Source organism: Protomyctophum bolini (assembly GCF_963924005.1).
Source record: "Protomyctophum bolini genome assembly, chromosome: 8".
Classification (NCBI taxonomy): Eukaryota; Metazoa; Chordata; class Actinopteri; order Myctophiformes; family Myctophidae; genus Protomyctophum; species Protomyctophum bolini.
In genome coordinates, this window is record NC_137869.1 from 32082754 (window position 1) to 32100121 (window position 17368).

At 41.8% G+C, this 17368-nt stretch overlaps 1 protein-coding gene across 2 annotated transcripts in view; it reads right to left on the reverse strand.

Annotated features, from left to right (window-relative positions):
* The window catches only part of dnai3 (dynein axonemal intermediate chain 3), a 29398-nt gene that overhangs the window by 11583 nt on the left and 447 nt on the right, over positions 1–17368 (reverse strand). The window contains exons 3-13 of one of the 2 annotated variants that reach the window (XM_080769460.1): positions 17093–17152; positions 12542–12726; positions 11889–11993; positions 11593–11748; positions 10430–10629; positions 9863–9979; positions 9064–9254; positions 7310–7434; positions 6315–6404; positions 4767–4859; positions 2114–2236 (exon numbers count right to left, since the gene is read on the reverse strand). In XM_080769460.1, the coding sequence (XP_080625586.1) occupies positions 2114–2236; positions 4767–4859; positions 6315–6404; positions 7310–7434; positions 9064–9254; positions 9863–9979; positions 10430–10629; positions 11593–11748; positions 11889–11993; positions 12542–12726; positions 17093–17152 (1445 nt within the window). The remainder of the gene's footprint in view (positions 1–2113; positions 2237–4766; positions 4860–6314; positions 6405–7309; positions 7435–9063; positions 9255–9862; positions 9980–10429; positions 10630–11592; positions 11749–11888; positions 11994–12541; positions 12727–17092; positions 17153–17368) is intronic. The other variant, XM_080769461.1, reaches the window with a different exon arrangement.

The window sequence follows — 17368 nt, forward strand, 5'->3', positions numbered from 1 at the left end:
TTTTACTTAAACAGATGACTGTGTGTTTTATGACTCTTTGATGTATGACAGTAGGCTGCACGGTGACAGAATACAAGCTTTTTACGAAACTCCTCAAAATCCCAACCAGCCAAAACGTCTCAGATCAGTGGCGCTTTCATTGGGGGGGGGGCAGCTGTGGCTCAGGGGTAGAGTGGCCGGATGGTAACCGCAAGGTTGCCATTTCGAACCCGGGCTCCCCCAGAGTTAGTGTCGAAGTGTCCTTGAGCAAAACTCTGAACCCCTAATTGCTCCTGATGTGCTGGTTGGCTGGCCTTGCATGGTTTCCGCCGCCATCGGTGTATGAATGTGTGTGTGAATGTAATGCACAATCTATGTAAAGTGCCTTGGATAAAGGTGCTATATAAATGCACCATTTACCATTTATTGTCATGTCATGATGTAGAAACCACGATATTTGAGGGAAAAACATGGAGATACAGTGGAGTTTTGCAAGTGCTGCAGTGCTGCGGTATCCTGCTCAAAACTTGTGAGGGACTTGTTTGTATCTGTCAGCCATGGTTGCTGCATGCACCTCACTGAGCCCAACAAAAAGCCTGGTGATAATGGCATGTCATATTATGGGTTTCATGTGGTTTCCTCCATTACCATCTGTCAGTGTCTGTCAGAGGATTAATGTCAGAACTCAGAACGGAGTCAACTGACCCCATGTGGTATTTTGACAAGGAGCAATATTTATAAATGTCAGCAGTGCCACTGATGCCAATTAAGGCAATTGGAGTCAGCCTGTACATCAGAGCATGACACAACACAGCCATCTACCCAGCATCTTTTGATGAAATGACCAGCGTTTAATTTGCTGCGTGTATATGGGGGGGGGGGGGAGCATGCCTCTGCCTTTGATAACCCCCTCTCTTGATTTGTTTCACTGGTGGGGATATGACTGTATAAAATACAGTGTACATGCATATGTTATGCATATCTTCAACAGTATTTTGGAATACGTTGAGATAAGGATAGGCACTAATAAGCTTTAAGCTTCTGCCTATGCCTTTTCGATCACCTAAAAAAGTAAACTGTTTTTGTGTAATGTCTCCCTCTGAAAGATCGAAATAAACTACTCATCATACATGCACTTCATTTTGGGAAAATATGTTTATATTTATATTTATGTTTGATAATCAGAATTAAAAAAATATTAATACAAAAATGTTAACCACATTAACCATGACGTTCCTAATTTTTGAGTGGTGCAACCACTCCTACAACCAGCAATGTCCGTGTACCTGTTTTTCAAGATAAAGAAATAGTAGTATAGGGCCTAAGTGGGTTAAGAAAATGCAAATCGAACCGTGATTATGACCCATCATATTTTTCAATTCCAGTTATGTTCCATAAAGCACATGCCACACAATTTCTCAGAACCACATTCCTTTTCAGTGTTGTTGCATAGCCTATCGCCACTGGCTTCTCACCTTTATCACCTCCTTTCATGTGGCCGCTGGCACCCCACCTTCTGTCAAGATCTTTACTGTTTATGGTTAAGGGGCTTTTAAGCCTGGTTGGATTACAATCACTGAAGTCATTATCCCAAAATTAGATGGAGAAATCATTAGGGGCGATAAGGGACCTGACCCTTTTAAGTCAAAAGTGTTTTACTATCAGCGAATAAATTAGGTGTGAAGGCTGAAAAGCATCTGTTACTGTATCTGTTGAGTTGCACTTGGTGATTAGGAGACTTTGTAAAAGTGTTTACTAGAGATATGATAAGACAAAGCCAAGTGGGCCTGAGATCAAGAAATCACTGAACAATGTATCCAATGTTCACCAGGATGTAGAAGCAGTACTATGTAGTCCTACAAATAAAACACCTTATCACGATGTATTTATACTCGACAGTAAAAATCTACAAAGATATGTATAAACAGTATATATGGCTAATTCTACTTCATATCACATCTTCCCCTGACAGAAGAACATATTGAAAGTTATCTAATCTTTGCTACTGTAACATTCCATTAATGACTCACACACCAAGTAATCAGAGTTCCTTCCATCTACAGTAATATTGCTCTCTTGACTCTCCAGGCCCCTTCAGCCCTTCTCCCCTCCACTCCCAATACGACCCCTGTACCTCAAAGGTCTCCGGCAGCCATTGGACATCAGTAATTGGTGCTTTGTGACTGTTCTCAATGGCAGAGACGGCACAGTAGCGCACCACAGGGGTCTCGCTTTCTCTTTTCTCTTCAAAGTCCTTCTGGGAGGGCAGACACAAAGAAAGGATGCAGTATTGAATGTTACAGCATGGATGGAGAGTTGGAGACCTCTGACAATTCAGTCCTAAAATGGAGAAGCTTCCAAAAGTGGTACCATAAAGTACCTACCCCACCTTCCTCATCATGTTTCCATATTTAACCACTTTCAACCTGGCATTTGGGCATGTAGGTGAAAGAAAATCTATACAAAAAAATCTATAAAATATTATTTTAAATACAAGCCCACAACACATCGCAATGTGAGTTGCTTTTTGTGCTATTAAGTTGTTAATACTGCCACGTCTGCAGCACCTTATTCTTTTTCGAATAGTAAGCACAATTGCAATGAGAAACACTAAAATAAATATTTGTTTATAGCCGATCCTTCAAGTGTTTAACCCGTGTAAAATATTCAAAATACCAAATCGTTTAGTCTAACTGGGTATACCATAAAATTGTGCTGTGACCATAGTTTCCTTCCAACAAGACAGGTACAGTATAGCGCAAGCAAGCACTTGCTGTGGCATTGCTTGCATCTTGGAGTGAAAAGTGGAATTTCTACGATGGCCATATTTATGGCACTGCCACTGCCATATGGAATAAACAGTCAAAGAGCAAGCCAGTGATGGAGTAGATTTCTAGGCACAACTATTACACATTGTCAAATTCACTAAGTGGAAATACCAGCTCAGACTTTCAACAAGAGAACCCTGTTTAGAAAAAAACAGCGTTCTCTTGTTGAAAGTCTAAATCTCTGCATGTGATTCCAGTTTGTACTTTGGCTTTTCTGCTGCTTGTCACTGTGTCTGCTTCTCATTAAAAGGGATCACTGGCTAAAATCCACCCTAGTGCACTGGAATTGGTGCTGGGTAACTGTGTGTGTGTGTGTGTGTGTGTGTGTGTGTGTGTGTGTGTAATCTGTGTATATATTGACTACTAGCTGGGCCATGCTGTTGCTGTTGAGCACCTGTTGTTTGATATATCATGTACAATAAGTGGGAACAAAACAGAAATGTACCCTAGCTGGCTTTCTTCATCTGATAACTTGATAAGTTAGCAACAGGTGCTATTGGAGAGCACCGTTCTGCTGCGCTAGGCGCCTAAATAATGGCTTTTAGAAGATAACACTGCTACTGTTTGCACTGCAAACACACAGGGTGGGAGTGTTGGTCTGATTTGCCCATGTTATCTGCCGTGGGATAGCACATATGGGGGGGAGACAATTGCCTTGTGTAACAGCTGGACAATTTGGGCAGATGATGTTGACTCCGGAGAATGAAGAGTAAATAGGGGCAGAGAGAATGGAAGTGGTTTCTGTGTGTGTGTGTGTGTGTGTGTGTGTGTGTGTGTGTGGGGGGGGGGGGGGGTGAGCGAGGTGAACCGTGAACGTGGAGGATGGGATTCAGACGAGAGATGGCGAGACAGCAGGGAAGTGTGCCAGAGAGAGGATGAGGGAGGAGAAAGATGGAGGGACGGTGGGAGGTTGATAAAGAAAGCGAGAGAAGGAGGGAGAGACAGCTGTTCCAAAGCAGAGGCAATAAAAAAAACACACAAAGCAAACGAGGGCTGGATGATGGTGGCATATGTGTCTATTTAAGCACAGCAACTCGGTGGAAGATGTCAGCGGAGGTTAGGCTTTGAGGGACAGTACTAGTTTACTGAGGGCCGTCTTGGGTGGTGCAGTGGGCACATGTCGTGCACTTGTGATTGAAAGTCACTGTCATGTAATCACAATGCTGTGGGTTCGACTGCGGTAAATATGACCGCTTGACACATTTCATCTCCTGACTTTCTCCCACCTTTCCGGTCCTACACCACCCGTCTAAGGAAAATGAAAAGTAAAAATACAAATACTGATTCATAAGGGGTTTACCGACGATGACTATTATTGTCATGCAATCTGTCAAGCAGCTGAACTGTTTGGGTTGTTGGCATTTAGATAATGATACATTCAAGAAATACATAACCACTTGTGTTGTTGATTTACTTGAGGTTTTGAGCAGAACCCAGATCAGTGAGGTCCTTCTAGTCTGAGTGAGCAGTTTATGCATGGGCTGCTAAAAACAAAGCAAATCAGTGTTATTATTAATACTATTAGGCTGCCTGTAAACTGTGCCGATAGGAGTGATTACAATCCTTCAACTACAAAGTAGCAGAGACGAGGCACATGGCCATTAGTAGTTTAGTTGGAACTAGTTGTGACAGCTGTGGCTGGCTTGAAAAGGACTGTCGGGCACTGCATTCCCATCTAATGAAAGGCTGAGGATGAGGAGAGAGACCAGCGTATCATCAACGCTCCCTGTCATACAGCACCTTTGGAAAGCACAGCCTGTCCTTACGGTAAATATACCAAAATTCAAGTCTTTAATAAAGCCATGATCCATATTGGTATATAAACCAAAGCACCATCACCAGCAGTCGAGGAAGTAGAGTAACAGATGGCAACAGCACGCATGCCGGATGCTGTTACGGCATCACTGTGCACCCCAGGGCCATTTAAAACCAACTCATAGGAGGATATTGGGTACTTACGAAAGCGTGGGCATTGACAGAGGTGTTCTTTCCACTGCCAGCTTGCATCCCCAGCAGCCGTTCGCTGTGAGCGGAAATGTCCCATAAGACAACCTGAGACGACAAACAATGCAAAGTCAATTACTGGGGATCAATTACCTGCAGGGAAACTGTAGCCAAGCACACATCCTGCCATAAAGCACATCACCCATACTGTATCCATCCATCATAACTACACCTTGTTTCCGTATGGAAACAATAGAGAGCAGATTCTGAATAGCATATTGATAGGACCTATTCTCTAAATGTAATTCATATTTTTGAGGGGCGCCTCCCATATACAGGTTTAATGTTTGTTTTGTCTCAAGGTTTGTTTTACATCATCATGTTGTAAGATGATAATACATACAGTAATAGCGCCACTCACTTCACACGGGTGTGATTTTTTTGTTATCAGTACCTTGAAATGAGAAAATCACACTCGTGTGAAGTGAGGGGCGCTCTTATCATCATACATCACATTCCGTGCTCAGCCAATCAAATCATTACAAATGTCATTCCGGCCAATCACTGGCGTCTTTCTGCCCTCACTTTTATCCTCAAAATGTACTTTGCTCAGCCAATTAAAACATTGCTATGGGGTGATCAGCCAATCAAATCATCGTGTTTATGTGTTTGTGACAAACAGACAAAGCTGGACATAGGAGGACTAGCGTAAATAATATATTATAAAGTATGACAGTGATTACTGTACTGTAGGAGGATCGGACAGAGAGACATATACCAGTAATCTGTGGCCTGGTCAGTTTAACCACTTAAACCCCATAACCTCTGTTGTCTGGTGTCCCCCATGCGGTCTGTACTCTGTACATGGTCCCCCCCCCTTTTCTTTTCTTTTACCTCTAAAGAAGTGTTGTTTTTGGCATAGTCTCTTGAATAGTTTTCATTTAGTTTTAGTCACCTGGAATGTTTTAGTGTTTGTCTAGTTTTAGTTGACTAACTATCATAATATTTTAGTCGACTAAATCTACAGTTGATTTAGTCGACTAAAATGTATTTTGATGTCATCGTAATGACTGTTGTTTACACTTGCTGAAAATAGGCGATCTACAAGCTCGAGCTTGTAGATCGGCTATTTTCTGCATGCAACCATGTGTAAAATGACTTACTGGATCTCTTGTCCACTAGTCCCTTCCTAACATTTTAGTCTAGTTTTTATTTGTTGACGAAATTGTCAGTATATTTAGTCTTTTCATCATAGCATAGTTTCCATTTAGTTTTCATCAGTGGAAAAAGGTAGTCGACGAACATTTTTCGTCGTTTTAGTAGACGAAATCAACACTGCTCTAAAGTAAATCTCAACTAGACAAGATCTCCACAACGTGTTGTGTTGTCAGCTTCTATATCAGCTATTCTTGCAAATGTTCACCTTATTTTGCCCATTATAGGGTCTATATCTATGTGGTTAAGTGATGGAAAGGGAGACAGCGAGGGAAGGAGCAACTGAGAGAGATAGATAGACAGACAGGTAGCTAGACAGGCAAGCAGGCAGAGAGTGTAGGTCAGCACCTGGCCATTCATGCAGCCGCCAACGATAATATTTGGATCCGAGGGGCAGAACTCGAAGGCAAAGACGTCGTCTGGGCACTCCAGCAGCAACTGTGAGCGACACAAATGAGAAACCCGCACACACATTGCAGAGATATTACATTTCAAAGTGGAGACTTTCATGTGTTGGGTCTCTGCCATCTCAAGTATTTATTTATTCTAGTCCATACAAAGTTCAGCTTTTAATCCTGCAAGCCAAGCATATACGGCATGATCCTATTTCACCAGACGTGAAAAAAGACCTTGCAGGATTGTTTTACAAAAGCATTCATTTTTCAGTGCTATGCTTTCATTCTTTTGGAGATATTTAAGTCAGCTGCAAAAATGAACTCCAGTAGTTTAATCCTTTATCGAAATCTTGAACTAAATAAATGTCGTCGTCGTCCGTCCCCCCTATATAATGTCTCTCGTTTCTCTATCCAGGATCTACTGCTATTCTCATAGTCATTCCAGACAGTGAAACCTAACCGTGATGCATGCAGCAGTGCAGAGCGTGCATGCACAACTCACATTACTCAGTGAGTAGTTTTGCAGTTCATTTTTATTGATTGAGCACCTCCGTTACTTTTGCCAAACCAAACAATGGTGATGAATGACAGCAGAAAGCAAGTCTTTCAAGCCATTTCTTATGAAAGGTCATCTGAAAGCAGATCTGACATGAGAGAGAAAGAAACTGGTTGTAAGCTGTCAGTGAGGATTTAGAGAGAGAGAGAGAGAGAGAGAGAGCGGGAGAGAGTAGACAAATCTACGTTTTAACCCTTTGTGGAGTGCATTTGATCTTCTCATCACTGTCTAACGAGGGCAAAAAAGGATCTTGAGTGTGTTTTGTGTTTTGGTCCCATAGACACCCAGATCAGATCTGAGCCAAGAGAGAGAGAAAAAAAAGACGAAAGAATTAAATCCTTTGTGGCTGTGTAAATATAGACAGTGAAATGAGAGAGGAGTGATTCTCATACCTGTGGGTTGATGGGGTCTGAGAAACTCCAGAAGAGAATGAGGGAGGGGTTGAGGAGCAGCTTGGTAGAGTGGTCGATCCGCTCCTCAAAGGACACTCTCTCTGTCATGGCCACTGCTATCACACCTATAGCACAGCCGAGAGCCGACCACACATCATCGTCAATTCACTGGACAGAACACCCCACTACTATACTCCCACCGCAGTCGTCCTCTCTTAATCTTTCTTGGGGAAAGTGGAAATTGGAATTACTCACGACCTCTGTCTCCTAAAGGAACGGCAGGGCACCCACATCACACATACAGGAAGTTATGGCTGTCTTGGTTTTGTCTCTTCTGCCAAAGTGCAGGAATTATGGTGTGAAATTTTTAAATCCATCTCATGTGAAAACGTCATGGTAATTTTCCAGCATGTACTGTATGCCTACAGGCGGAATCACAATTTCTCATGTAAATAAAAGGCTAGAAATCAATGTACCAGGACATCGTGATGATAACGTTGACAAAGTTGGCAGATCCAAGTCAAGTAGCCAACCAGCATGGAGAGTCAATAAGTTCTTTCTTGAGCCAACCAATGACAAACCATTCCCAGGATAGTAGTGTGCTATAGTTTTTTATAAAGGCGCCATATAGATTGTATCTAGTAGCTTTTTAAATGTACTGTATGGACTGGTAGTGTAACATGGCTGAAAACATCACGGCTCTTCCTTTTATTATGATTAGTTTTCTCTGACAGCTATTCCCATCCCATGAGAGGAAGAAGTAGTGCCATTCCCATGAAATAATTAGTGCACCAAGAACCCTGTGCCTTCAAAAGCATCTCCTTGCTATGATGAGGCGTACACAATTGTGTCTTTAAATGCCCAAAAAGACATTTCCAGAACAGCTTCTTTCCAAGCGCTACATGTACATCCATCTCGAATAACAAATCTATAATGATATTGAACCTTTTTCAAAAACGGGCACATGGCAGTGTGCATTGCACCACAGCACTTTATCGACAAGCTGTCTCCTACTGAGCATATATTCTGGAATAGAGGGTATGCACATGCTTAAAGTGAATGGCACACCGAGTGGCAAATCGAGTGGCAAAGTAACATGCAAAGTGAGTTTAACATTGTTTAACGTTGTTTAATGCAATCAGATTTGACTTTTCTGTGTGGATGTTTGGGCTGTCAAGGCCAGAAAGTAGTTTTTTGACACTCAGTAGGCATTCCTGCATAAGTTCCTGGTTTGATGATGATGTCACGTGCATACCCTCAATAGAGCGCCGCAGTCCCGCCCCCTTTCAGAAAAGCGAGGGGCCCAGGAAGTGGAAGCCCCATGCATTCTCCCATCGGCACTTTTAATATAATTTATTTAAAGACGGTTACGCCGCGGACAAAGCCAATTCGGATCGTGACGAATCATGACAATGAACACAATATTTTGGGCCGATCAAATAATTTATAAGACGAAAAATAAAACAAATAGTGTTGTCTCCTGACTTTCTTTTCTTCTTTCTAATGATTTGATCGTCCCAAAATATTGTGTTCATTGTCATGATTCGTCACGATCCGAATTGGCTTTGTCCGCGGCGTAACCGTCTTTAAATAAATTATATTAAAAGTGCCGATGGGAGAATGCATAGGGCTTCCACTTCCTGGGCCACTCGCTTTTCTGAAAGGGGGCGGGGACTGCGGCGCTCTATTACCACCTTTTTATTTGAGCTAGTAGTACGAAAATAAATCTTTTGTGACCTGCGTGTGTACCTCACCGTTGATGGTGGGGTGCCATTTGATGTCACTGATGGTCTTCTCCTTGCTGTAGTTGAGGTCTGTGAAGGACTGATACTCCTTTAGGTGAGTGTCAGTCTTTCCTCCGAAGCTACTGTCCTCCTCACTCAGGGCCTTGAGGTCATCGAAGAATACATCCATAATCTCATTCTGCTGGATGGCTATATCAAACCTGCAATAAAAGATTGACAAACTCATTTGAATGGTGAGCAGACTATTTTCTTCCATTTGTGTGAAATGAGTAAAGATTTTCTATGTGGATCATGATCTTTTATTTCAACAATCTGTACACACAGTTATGTACATAACACAAAGGGGATGGGGTGTGCTGAGTGAGGCCAAATGTCAGTGATTATTATTATTATGGAACACTCTCTGAGTTACAGACCCATTTGGGTCCATTTGGTTCCCAACTGTTCCCTGGCTGGACCCCATGTTTAGAACCACTGTTTACAAAGCTTACGGTAGGCCTACACGGCATTGAAACCGCAGTGTTTCACCTTTGCAGGCATCGTTCTATAGGTCTGGCAAGAACAGACAAGCACATGAATACAAAATGTGTTGTGGCTGGCAAGGTAAATGGTCTGAGTCATTGTCCTAATATACCTGTGAATATCTTGACACGGCTCACATTTTAATAATGGATGTTCATTGGTCCCCTTGAGGCACGTGCAGTAAAGTATACCTTTTTGAATTGGCTTTCACTCAACCCATACATTAAACATTGCCCCTAAGAAGAAGCTGAAGGACACCATCAATCACTGAATTGCTCCTTTTTACCTAGAGGCCACAGAGTTGATGAAATTCTTCAGATTCTCAGATTGAAGTAGCCTTTCTTTTTCTTCCTCGCTAAACTCTCGTGGCTCATACTGGGTGCACATATTCTTTGGATATTTCCTGTAAAAAGGTACATTTGTTTAGTAAGAATAGTAGAGTAGGAATACAATTAAACAATAGAGATAGACAGATGATCGTATTATTAATGCTATCGTGTGAACATAGAGATTATAGGACTATGACGTTCAGTTTGAGGGTACAACAGCACTGTATATGCATTGCAAATGTCTTAAAGCTGCATTACATAAAAATCATGTCCTATACCCGGGATCTGAACTCCGGTGTTTCAAGTGGGAGACCAACCTTTAAATACTTGATCGTCCAGGGGAGACATTGACAGGGCTACACCATGAATCAGGGTCTAAAATGGAATAGTAGGGAGGCCTCTTCCAACCACTGCAGATGTGCTAGCTAGTCATATTTAAGCAATAAAACCTGTATTCGATGAAATTTGCAGATGATGATTAAAGCATGAGCATGCGTCATTATTTCCAAGCACACTGACTGTACCACTGTGTCTGCGTGCTGGAGCTTTGGACGGTGGAGATGGCCTGGACCCCATAGTGCCTCTCCGTCTGCTTGATGCTGAAGTTGAGGTCTTGGTAAGGAGTACACTCTATGAAGCCATCTTTAGCATCTGCCACATTCCGGTCAGAAAAATGAACAGGCGCACCAAACTCCCTCCTTATCCTGGAGAACCTGTACCTCAGCTGATTGGAGGCGAAGAGATCAGAGGCGTAAAATGGTACGGAGACAAATGGGAAAATAATCAACTCATTGATTAATGAATCAAATAATTGATCCATTCAAATAATGATCATGAATATAGTCTTTTGCACTAAACGCTGCATTGTGATTTGTGTGGCTTCATTCACACAAAGTAAGATAGCTACAGACAGGAGGACATGCCGTTAAAGGACCTATAACATAAAATTCTACTTTTTCAATTTCCTTTGCGTTTTTGGGGCTCCCACAAATAACGGCCATTGTTGATTTTCCAAGCTGGCATGGAATGGAAACAAGCCTGCTGGTATTATAATGACTCAAATATTAAATAATCTGCATATCAGCACCCCCACCACCTCAGGACATTGTGGTACTGCAGCTAAAACTGCTTTCAAAGTCCAGAAAGAAATGACAAGGACTGGTTATATCAGAGTGGTGATTGAGGAAACCATTAGAAATAAGTTTGAGGGACATAGACAATATGATATTAAATATAAAAAATAGTTTTATTTCTTTATTTATAGTTATTTCTGCTTTAAACTCTACGGCTGTGCTGCAAAAAAGTGTTAATGTGGCCCGGACCGCTACGGCACCTAAGCTACATTCAATGTAGCCTGACAGCGTCGAGTCCTGATCCCTACAGGCTTTACTGTGTGTCGCTCCCCACCACTTTCTCCACATTTCCATGTCAGCCTACTGTCCTATCAATAATAATGGCACAAAGAGCCCCAAAATAGGCCCAAGCGGTTGGTGTAGACATCCGGGCGCCTAACGACGTGTTGCGGGTTCGAATCCCGATCCCGATGACCTTTGCTGCGTGTTACTCTCCATCTCATCATCTTATCTCTCTCCATTTTCTGTCTGTCTAGTACTGTCCTATAAAAATTTGATAGGACTATGTAATAGTGACACAAAGTGTTAATGTAACTCCTCTTACTGTCCAGTACCTTTGATCTTGACTCTGTGACAGATTGGCCCTCTATCTCCAGCTCACTGCCCAGTGATATCCATGTCTGGGGCTCTGGGCTCTTCTGGACAAACACTTCAGACACCTCATCCTCAACGGCCTCCTCGTCTCCAGCCTCTAGAGCAGGGCTGGGCAACTATTGGGGATGAAGAATGAGATGTTCAGATTGCTGTTGAGGGCATTACATAATATGCTATTAGCTAATAGAAAACCTCATGTGCTGTAACTAATGTTTAGCATTATTAGCATCATCAGCATCACACTTGCATGGCTTACACCGAGAATTCTCTCCTTGGCCTCTGGCGTGAGCACCAGGTAGAAGCTTTGTCCATATGTGAAGTCTGAGTCAAACACCAGCAGGATCTCATCTTCTGGGTAATCCTATACAATACCAACAATACATAGATGATACATTCAGCATACGTTATATTATAAAACATATTATATACTATGTATACATGCACGCACGCACACACACACACACACACACACACACACACACACAGAGCATATATATAAATGTATATTTAACATTAATTACATTAATAACACCAGATTTATGTGTTGCAGTCCGGTATCTCGCCCCGAAAATAGACAGTCTACAAGCTTGTAGATCAGCTATATTCATTATTTCATTAATAAGCTTTTCTCCGGCCATTAGTTCAAACATTTTTTATTTTATTTTTAAGTTTGATGGACTTGTAAAATATAATGTCAACATAATTGTTTTTGCCAAAGAACACCTGTAATTGTGCTCTGGACAGCCAGTGGTCCGTGGGCCACTGGTTGAGAAACGGTGACCTAGATTGTCCGAGTGAGTGGGATGCTAAGCTCGTTCCCATGGTCCTCCAACATTAGGGTCTGTGCATCTTCAACATGGCTTAGGGGTTTTGTCTGAGTGGTACTGTGTGACAATGGATGAGTCTTACCAGCACAATCTGCTTCACAGGGCTGAAATCAGACACCGCCGCCCTCGTCTTCATGTCCTGTACTATGTCGTCTTTTCTCAGCAGCTTGTAGGGGTTGTCCCCTGTGACGTCCTCGTCGGCACGACAGTCAAACAGCTCCTGGGTGGCTGAGGTCAGGACCATGGGGAGGATGTCATCGGGGTGACCTTGGTAGTACAGGAAGCACTCAAGCTATTATTAACGTTTCCTATCTTTCCTTTTCTTTAATAGGAAAATGTATTACATAATCTACTTGTTAGATAGGCTACCGCACAGGTACACTAGACAGGTGGGCTCATGGAATGGCTGTGATATATTCAAAGGTTATCAGGATTTTAACCTACAATACATGGTGTATGCATCCCAGCATGCTAAAACACCTGGATGTCACAATTGTTATCCCCCTTTTTTTATAATTTTTATTCCATGATTTTGCAACCCATTTTTTCACTCAGTGTCAGTGTCAATTATCTAATGTAATCATGGGCACTACACTTCCTCTGCTAACCTGGGGGGGCAGCAGACTGACCTCATGCTTCCGTCTATGCATGAGTCCAAGCTTCTTTACACCTGACAGGGGAGAGTTTCCCCGGCCGGACATAGCGCGTGGAAGGAACGCGTTATTCTGACCAGTTCCTTTCCCCTCCATCAGGCACCCCGGCTGGCCAGGGGGAAGTAGTTAGAGACCAGGATTACTGCATGTTTTTGTGAGGGTATCTACTCTAGGGGACACAGGGAGAACATGCAAACTGAAACTCCCCACAGAAAGGCCCTTTCGCCAACCCCGCCTCGGGTATGGGCACTGATGACGCAGAGCCCACAGTGTCCCCAGCGGGAATCAAAACCATGACCCTCTAGCTGTGAGCACTGCCACTACCGACTGTGCCACCGTGTTTTAATCATAGCACGGCATTTCAGCTTCTACAGTAGTTTTGTCTTTATTTAAACAAGAGGTAAAAAGAGGTGGTTACAGAATCAGAGCAGCTCAACACATATAATGTATGGCTGCTGAATGATGGTAAGAGATTGGAAAGTATCACACTAGAGAAAACAGAATGAGTTATGCCTGATTTATAATCAGTTTGCATGCCACGTCGCACACCGCCGAACATAGATGATCTATAGGAGGGCTTATGAGCTTGTAGATATGCTATTTTCTCTGCTGCGCAACTAATACATCAGGCTTTTAACAGACAATTTACAGCACAGAAAACAGTTAACATATGGCAGACTGAAGAAGTGACTACAGATATAAAACACATAATGTACAATAACACAAAAAGACAGTTAAATATGTATATACAAAACAGCTACTGCACCCCACCGACAGCAACCTTATACGTACAAAGGGGGTGCCGCAAAATGCTTAGCATTGAGTCACCCAACCTATGCAAAGTGACAGAGTCTGACGCCTGCTTTCCTGATCAAACATACAACCTCTGTGAACCTCATCTTGCCCCTCCCTGAGGGATGGACCACCTTGCAATATATACATTACCTGCAATATCATAGACTGGATCCAATGACTAAAACTAACAATTTTTTGCTGCATCATATTTTTACGTGGGTCAAGATATGGATCTATAAACTCAATAAATATAATCGGCCCAGTTAGGACATTCGACCAGTATGTTGCACTAACGTAAAGGTCCATGAGAGAACTGCAGCCACCGTTTCAATAAACAATGTATGGAGATTCCCTTGGATATATAAGCATCGGCTGGGTCCAGTGCACGCTACAGTAAACAAGGCTTTGCATAATGATAGTTTTCATCCCGCTTGTGGTCTCTTCAAAGTCTTTCCATAAGGTTGCTCAGGGGACGCTGGGAATGCTGAAGTACAGCTTAAGTAACCACTTCCCAACTGGGTGTGTCAGCCTTTTCTACGCAGACCACTAAGGGCCCATGCCAAATCATTGTAGTGGAAACTCACACCCTTCATTTCACACAGTAATGTGTCAAGTTTGGCACTTCTATTCATGGGAAATATTTGCTCGAGAGAATAAAGACAGGATGAGGTGCAATGTGCCACAGCCTTGTATAACACCCTTCAAAAGTTATATCACACACACAGGGGATCTATATTAGTCAGGGCCTGGTTTGTGCTGCGCAGACCATATTTTACTAAAAACATACAGTCTGAGACAATTCATGTTGTTTATAGCCCTGGTAGTGGTGGGGCTCTAAGGATGGCTGGATGGCAGTCTTTGGTCCCAAACGATATAATCTCGAACATTACTGCTGGGACTGCCATGGAGATTTCTGGGCACCTTCATGTTTCCCGGGAGATTAATCATAGGCCAGCTGACTTTCCATTTGCACACAAGTTATCTCAAAATCTAAAGGGCAGATTGCCATGAAACTTGATGCACACATTCACGTTCCCTGGAAGATGACCTCTATGTATTTGAGTGACCTCCTGATATTTCCTTTAGCACCATCCTCGGGCCAAAATGTTGTGTGTGTGTGTGTGTGTGTGTGTGTGTGTTCTCGTGTGTGCGTGTGTGTGTTTACAGTATGTGTGCATGAGAGTGAGAGTGTGTCTTCCCATCTTAGCTGCCACCACCACCACCACCACCACAAAGTGACTTTAAGAACTCTTCTATTACCATTTTTACGGCCAACCCACATAAAAGCTATATGACCTAATCTGCGGTAAAAAGATACACTGTTCGTTTGACCCGTATTTGACCAAAAGCATATTTTCAGGGCCGGCCCGTTGAATATAAAAGAAACCCCAACAATGAGGAACCGTGAGTGAGTAGAGATAATAAGCTTACCTGTAGACATGTGCATGTCCAAAGGCTATGCAACCGTATACATGGGCTCACAGCAGAAGAATGCATATATCGTTCCTATAGCTCTCATAGATAGCTCTGATGATTGGGCCGTGTCATGCTCATTACATCACCACTTCATAGTAAAACACTGAAAACAGGCTTGTGCCTTAGGCCAGTGGGATCTCAAACATTGTCATGTCAAGGACAACCAAATTGATATGAATTTGGCCACAGGCCTCCATTTGAAATGATTTTGTTCCAGGTACCACCGTAAAAGAAAATGGGTCAAGATTTCTCTAGATTTTGAAGAAGAAAAGAAAATTGCAGATCCCTAAGCTCACACATGTTTTTTTGTTTTTATCATATAGTCTTGACTTAATATATAATTAGTTTATACAAGTATAATTCAATATTTGTTTGAAAGGGTTTAACTGCATTTTAGGTCAATATTATTTTAAATTTATTATGGTATGTGGTATAATAATCATCAGACAAAGCAGGTAACTAAACGTCAAAACATCTCAATTTACTGTTTTCACCTTGTTCTAGTATGTTCACCTTATAGTGAAAACTGACTGGAGATCAACTGTATTGTTTTCCCATGACTCTTTGTGTTAAAACACTCCGCCGGTCTATTCAGAGAGCAGAGTTCAGGTTGCTAATGGTTTATTGAATTTCATGGGAATCAGTAGAGAAACACAAGAACACTGCAGCTGTATGAACCAATTTAGATTAGAGAGTTTATATCAGACAGCTTGTTACTGATCCACTCGACATCATAGCAGGCCAGCTGCATTATTGTGATTTAAACTTCCTTTGGCATCTCATTTCCTTTTTAATTCCCCTCATCTTCCCACTCTTCATTATTATAGTGAGTCATGTTGATGACTTCATTTAAGTCATCAAGTTGACATGACATACTACACAGTAAAACATGTGTTAAAGGAGTAGTTCACCCACAAAATTACTTATTTTCTTTCAAAAGGCAGACCCCATGAAGACTTGAATTCATGATTGTTTTGTTTGTGTCGCATTCCTGAGCCAATAATAATTGGCCTAGGAATTGTTTGGGTCAACTACTTCTTTAAGTAGTGTATTCTTTTATTATTACTAAATATTTACGGTATGTTCAAAAGTGAAATACATTTTGAAAATACATTTTCAGGTTGGGATACCAATTTCATCCAATTAGGAGGAGATATAACTCCACAAAGATTATTCTTCTGTTCCAGGTCCAAATTGGTTTTATTTAATCACTGCAACGTCACTTACTTATCCTGTATGATATATATGTTTTTTGTATTATTATCCTGACCTGAAAGTGTATTTTATGATAACTGAAGAGACAGGAAGACCCCCTGTTATTGAACATTCTATATTGATGATTACTACTGCAATATAGAGACATTTAACACTTATATCAACAACAACAACAACAAATATCACTTACACCACCTGTAATTTAACTCTGAGTGTACAAATGTAACCCTTATGGGTCTATTTGGTTAGCCTACATTTATTTGTACACTCTTAGAGTTACAAATGGATAAAATAACTGGGGGCTTTATTGTTACACACTTGTATTGTTCTGCTTTTATTGGATATAGCACAGTGGAAGCAGCATTGTCACCCAGAAAGAAATCTACAGTCAGACATGTGTAACCAGTAAATATACTGGCTGGTTTCACATGTAAGCTATAGGAAACAGTCCTAATCCAATTCAAGAATAAAGGAGAATAACAAAGTTTCCTTACCATACTCTGCAAGACTCCCCATGCCAGAAGGTGGTGTAAGTAGTACATCTTCCTTTTGGTCTAAAGTGGAAAATAAAAGGAAACCACCTTGGTATTAAAGATATTTAGTAGTATATAACAGTCCATTTGAACACTGAGTTACCTAGACCTTTTATGGTCATCCAGGGCTAGCTGGTAATATTATTGTACACTCATTTTGTATATCCGTGGCAAACATGCATTTTGACAATGATGACCTGCATTTGGTTGACAGTGCGTTTTTATGTTTGATAGGCC